This window comes from Mytilus edulis, chromosome 13 (genome assembly GCF_963676685.1).
Source record: "Mytilus edulis chromosome 13, xbMytEdul2.2, whole genome shotgun sequence".
Lineage (NCBI taxonomy): Eukaryota > Metazoa > Mollusca > Bivalvia > Mytilida > Mytilidae > Mytilus > Mytilus edulis.
In genome coordinates, this window is record NC_092356.1 from 33647179 (window position 1) to 33652757 (window position 5579).

At 31.8% G+C, this 5579-nt stretch overlaps 1 protein-coding gene across 1 annotated transcript; it reads left to right on the forward strand.

Annotated features, from left to right (window-relative positions):
• Positions 1-1973: 1973 nt before the first annotated feature.
• LOC139500254 (uncharacterized) lies at positions 1974-3305 on the forward strand. Its single transcript, XM_071288994.1, has one exon. It carries the CDS (start codon positions 1974-1976, stop codon positions 3303-3305), a length of 1332 nt encoding a protein of 443 aa, XP_071145095.1.
• The last annotated feature ends 2274 nt before the right edge of the window (positions 3306-5579 follow it).

Here is a 5579-nt window from a genome sequence, read left to right on the forward strand (position 1 = left end):
TAATTTTCTTTTCCATATCTTTATCGATGAATAATGAAATTCGCTTTGATATTCTATAAACACTCTGCTTGATATAGATTTATTTTTATGTTAACATTTTAGCAGTAAGGTAGTAAACTAAAATGTATAAGAGATTCTTTTGAGATTATAGACTATTGCCTATATAGAATTCATGCTCTCTCAATATTGCAATGGAATAGTTCAAACAAACATTTGTAGAAATTTTTCTCTTCTACTTTATCCCATAGATTATTTTCTCGACTTGTTATTAGTTCCTTTTCACCTTTTAAGTTAAGACTGTCTTGGACGTCTGCAGACGTGGCTCCATTGTTGGAGCCATAACTTCTTACTTCTTTTGTTGTGGTCTTCTTCCAACCACTACATTACAACCTTTGCAAACTGGGGCATCTGTTTAGCTGTAAATACGAAGCAAATTCCATAGACATCAAGGACGACCCCTTATAAAGGACCTAACTACTAATATTGTATGTAATGTTAATTAGTTTTCATCTAGAACATACATAAGTATTTGCCACTGGATGTTAGGCAAACAATCTATCAATCAATCAATCAATCAATCAATATTAACTGACGCTGTATTCTTTACTTGCAGGCAGATCTCGTATATCAATGTATGCCTCGAGATTGGATGAATTTTCTAATTTGCTGTATTTCTCTATTTTTTCGATGTTTTTATTACTTTCGAGATATGATTTTAAACGAGAAAGAGCGGAGTATAGACGTAATAATTTCCAAAATACTCCGACTTTATCAAACAAAATGTAGTATTTTCTAAAAATTATCTACCCTGAATATTGTTGTTAAGATATGATATCATGTGACGAATTTACTTCCTGTTTTGGGATACCCTGTAGAACTGAGAATACTTCAAGTTTCCTTTGCATTGTAAGTATGAAATGATAATAATAATTTCGTGTGTATATAAAAACAAAGATAATAGAAAATACAAATCAACTCTTAGTCGAATAAGGAAAAGAAAGAAAACACATTTTCAAACAGACAAAAATGACAAATAAAAGACCATAAATCATTGTTAGTCAGGTCAAGATTAATTAGTAAAACAACATACATACACTCACACATAAAACATAAGTGACCTCACACTCCGTCAAAACTGTTTAATAAGCTTGGTATTGTTTTGGGCAAAATAAATATCAACAAAGTATTTATTTATAGATAATGAAAGTAGAAGATAAATGTGTGAGGATCTGAATGAGGTTTACAGAATAAGAATATTGAATAAAAAGTGTAGAATAAAAAAGCCCAAACCATTAAGAATAAGGACAATTTGGTAGAGAATAATGGGCTGCTGAAGTAAACTAAAACAGAGAATAATGGTCAAAAAAAATAAAGGTTATGATAGCAAACTGACAGTCTCAGCAGACAGTAGTTATATATTTAGCATTAGGTAAAACTATAACGAGAAATAAGTTTATCTATATAAGAATTTCATATCATTATTTTTCAACTACAATCTACTGTTTTTGCATTAATATTAAGTAATTACTTGGTTAATTTTTCAGTTCTCAAAAGATGTATTTGTGATCTACCCATAAACGTTTACTATCCTTTAATTCACACAGCTTGTCATAATGGATCACAAGTTATGTTCCGTCTGTAACAAACGTCATATCTCAAAACCCAGTAAAGAATGGTGTTCTGAATGTAATCAAGACTTTTGTACAGAATGTAAGGAATACCATAGCTTAATGAGTCTATCTGAGAACCATATGACCATACCAATTGATAGGTACGTTGAACTCCGGACATCGATTTTATCTTTTGATAACATATGTGAGAACCATAAAGAGAAGTACGAACTGTTCTGTCAAACTCATGACAAGCTTCTTTGTCTCACGTGCATTGAAGAGCATTCCGAATGCAAAGATATCAAATCAGTAAATAAGATCGCGAAAAACATCAAGAACTCCGAATTTTTCAATGAAGTACGCATGTCTTTAGAAGATATGGACACAAACATTAACAAAATGATATCAGAAATTAAATTTAATAAGAACAGTACAGAAGACTGCCGTGGTATCATTATACAACGCATGTGCGAGGTTCGGGAAAAAGTCAACAAACATCTGGATACTCTAGAGGTACGTCTGAAAGAGGAACTTTCTACGCTTGAAACAAAAGTCGAAAATGACATACAGCTCACACTCAAACATCTAGAAGAGAAGAAGTTACAAAATGCCACAAAGCAGAAACAATTGAAAGATTTAACGACGTACACGTCTAATCTTCAAACGTTTTTAGGTCTGAGACATTTATCTTCTGGAGTTATCACAGATGAAGCTTTCCTACGGTCTTTAGTAGAAAATAGAAGTTTGGATGAAGTTAAAATTGAATTTGAAGTGGATGAAAATATAATTAGTTTGTGTAATAATATCAACAAATTTGGATCGGTTAAGCTGCGGAACACTGCGAGTAATCTCCGTCTTGAAAGTCAAAAAGGTAAGCAGGCACAGACTATAGAAAAAAGAAATTCTATTGAAAACACTGTCGTCAAATTTGTTAATACTTTTCAAGTCAATACAACAGCAGATTCAATCTATGGATGTGATGTCTTACCAGATGGAAAAATGGTTTTTTGTAACTACTCATCAGAATCAAATAAAGATTTTATAGCTGTATTTTCTTCGAATAGCAGGCATTTATACAATATATCACTAGAACAGAATTATGCATTTGATGTAGTAAGTTTGGATGATAACACTGTTGTCGTTACATCTCCAAAACCCGGTAAGTGTTGTTTAATGTCTGTAGATCTATATAGAACGAACTTTACAACAACTAAAACGCAATTCAGATGTTTTAATATAACATTAAGTGAGGGAAAACTTATATCTAATGCTCATGGAAGGGGCTTAATATCAATCGATGCAACAAGTGGAAATTTTTTGTCCACAATCAAACGAAATGTACCTAGTGATGTATCACTTACATCATTTGAATCTAAAATTTATTTTTGTGACCCCGGAAAAAAAACTATAACCTGCTGTGATATGGAAGGTAAATCAATTTGGACTTTTAAAGATGACACTGTGATACGGAATCCTAGTGGTATAACTGTTGATGGAAATGGAAATGTGTATGTTTCAAACCAAGGTCTCAATAATGTAATAGTGATTTCTGCCGATGGAACTAGAAGTAAGCAGCTGCTCTCTGAATCAGATGGTTTGAAAAAACCAAAGGCAATACAATACGACAGAAAACGAAATCGTCTTTTAGTAGCAAATTTGAAAGAGAAAGCTTTCTTATTTGACATTTCAAACTAAAACAAAGGCAAACTTTGGGTTGGAATACTAGTTTATTTTGAGTTTTTCTCATTTGACGAAATTTTTTATTATGTTGATTTATTGATTTAATAAAGTAAATAGTTAACCTGAATAAGTAAATAGCAACAAAAGTAATTCTTGCTTAGTGCTAATTCACGGAAATGTTCTAAAGACGAAAATGTGTCCACGATTTCAACAAACATCCATAGCAAGTGTACTCCATGCTGGTAAAAATATTGAAAATGTTCATGTATACCAACAGGGCATTCAAACCCATAGTTTGAAGAATGACACTCAAAACCTAAGTCAAAAGATAAAAAAACTAGGCAAACAAAGAGAGATAAAAAAAAATCTATATTTCATGCTTGGTTACTGCTTGTTTGTTCATGAAACGATGCCTATAATTGAATATTTTTTCTAGAAATATTTTTCCGAACCTTGAAAGTTGTCTATAAATGCTACTGAATTTTAATGTGCGTATTGTTATGCGTTTACTTTTCTATATTGGCTAGAGGTATAGGGGGAGGGTTGATATCTCACAAAAATGTTTAACCCCGCCGCATTTTTGCGCCTGTCCCAAGTCAGGAGCCTCTGGCCTTTGTTAGTCTTGTATTATTTTAATTTTAGTTTCTTGTGTACAATTTGGAAATTAGTATGGCGTTCATTATCACTGAACAAGTATATATTTGTTTAGGGGCCTGTTGAAGGACGCCTCCGGGTGCGGGAATTTCTCGCTACATTGAAGACCTGTTGATGACCTTCTGCTGGTTTTTTTTCTATGGTCGGGTTGTTGTCTCTTTGGCACATTTCCCATTTCTATTCTCAATTTTATTAAAATTGCAGTGTGGTTTGACTACCCTTCAGTTTTACTGTTGTATACGTTTAAAAACATACGCAAACGATCTTGAAATCTGACAAATAAACACTTATTTACAATTACCCTGTGTGATAAGTACATTGTATCAACAATTGTTAACTTGCACTTTTGTTATTGTTCACTACAATTGCAAAATAGCACGACAGAGCCATCTTAAAAAAAACATAGACAGTAATACTGATACTTCCAACTACCAACACACAACTGACCCGATCAAATAGAATAAAGACAACAAACAACGAACACTTCACATAGTCTATGTAGCTTGTTGGTTGATCTGACAACGTTAAACGATGATGATTTGTTCTTAAACTCTTGACTGTTAATTATACTGTGTCTAGTGTATTTACTATCATCAAAACTTCAGTTTATAAATACATTAAAAAAAGAAAGGCATATATTTTAAATAACTATAAGTAAAAAAAAATGTTTTGTGCATTTTTCCTTTGATCTTTTTTTTGTAATTCAAAGTGTTAAAATCAGTTTAAAATTCAAATCAAACATAAATCAACTTTGCTTCCATATGTATTTGAACAAATGCAGAAATCGTAAAAAGCTTTGTTAAATTGATAAAGAAACATTTTCTAGATTAATTCTGTAAGATAATTTATTTTTCCTCTTCATTGTAAGTTTTATTTAATTTTCAATAAAAATTCTAAGATATTCTTTTTTTGTTAACTGGAAAGTGTCTATTTATCTTTTACATTTCTACAAAAGGAACACTAAATATACGGTTAACAGTAATAGTCCTTCATATTATAATTAAAAAGTAAAATCACAAATATATTGAATTCCGAGGAAAATTCAAAACGAAAAGTCCCTAATCAAATGGCAAAATCAAAAGCTCAAATACATCAAACGAATGGATAACAACTGTCATATTCCTGACTTGGTACAGGCATTTTCTTTCTTTTCTCAGGATTGAACCTGGTTTTAAAACTAGCTTAACCTCTCACCTGTATGACAGTCGAATCAAATTCCACATATAAACCACAGAAGATATCCACAGACAATGTAGAAAATTGGTTACTTCGAACATTATTTTTTTGTTGAAATAGCCTTGTGATGAGGCTTTCTTTTTTGGATATCTGAATAATTAGGGTCCGTTGTCAAATGAGTGTGTTGACTTGTGATTCTTCTTTCGTTTCTGAATGTCTGTAATGTTATGAGGACTGCTGTTAGTATTATCCTCCTTTTTCATTTTGGATATTTTCTTGTCAAGTATTTTTTCTCAATAAAAAAATTTCATTACCCTTTTGGTACCTGTCATCTCGTTCGTTTCAACATCATGAACACCAACTAAATTGGTAAAACAACCCAAAGATAACAATCGGTAAGTTTGTCATAGTTAGGGTGCATATTCAAGCCAATGTACGTATGTGCAGAACTCTTGCAAG

What these genes read in the sequence shown, in the direction of transcription:
- LOC139500254 (XM_071288994.1), top strand. Translation starts at nt 1,974, where the DNA reads ATGTCTTTAGAAGATATGGACACAAACATTAACAAAATGATATCAGAA.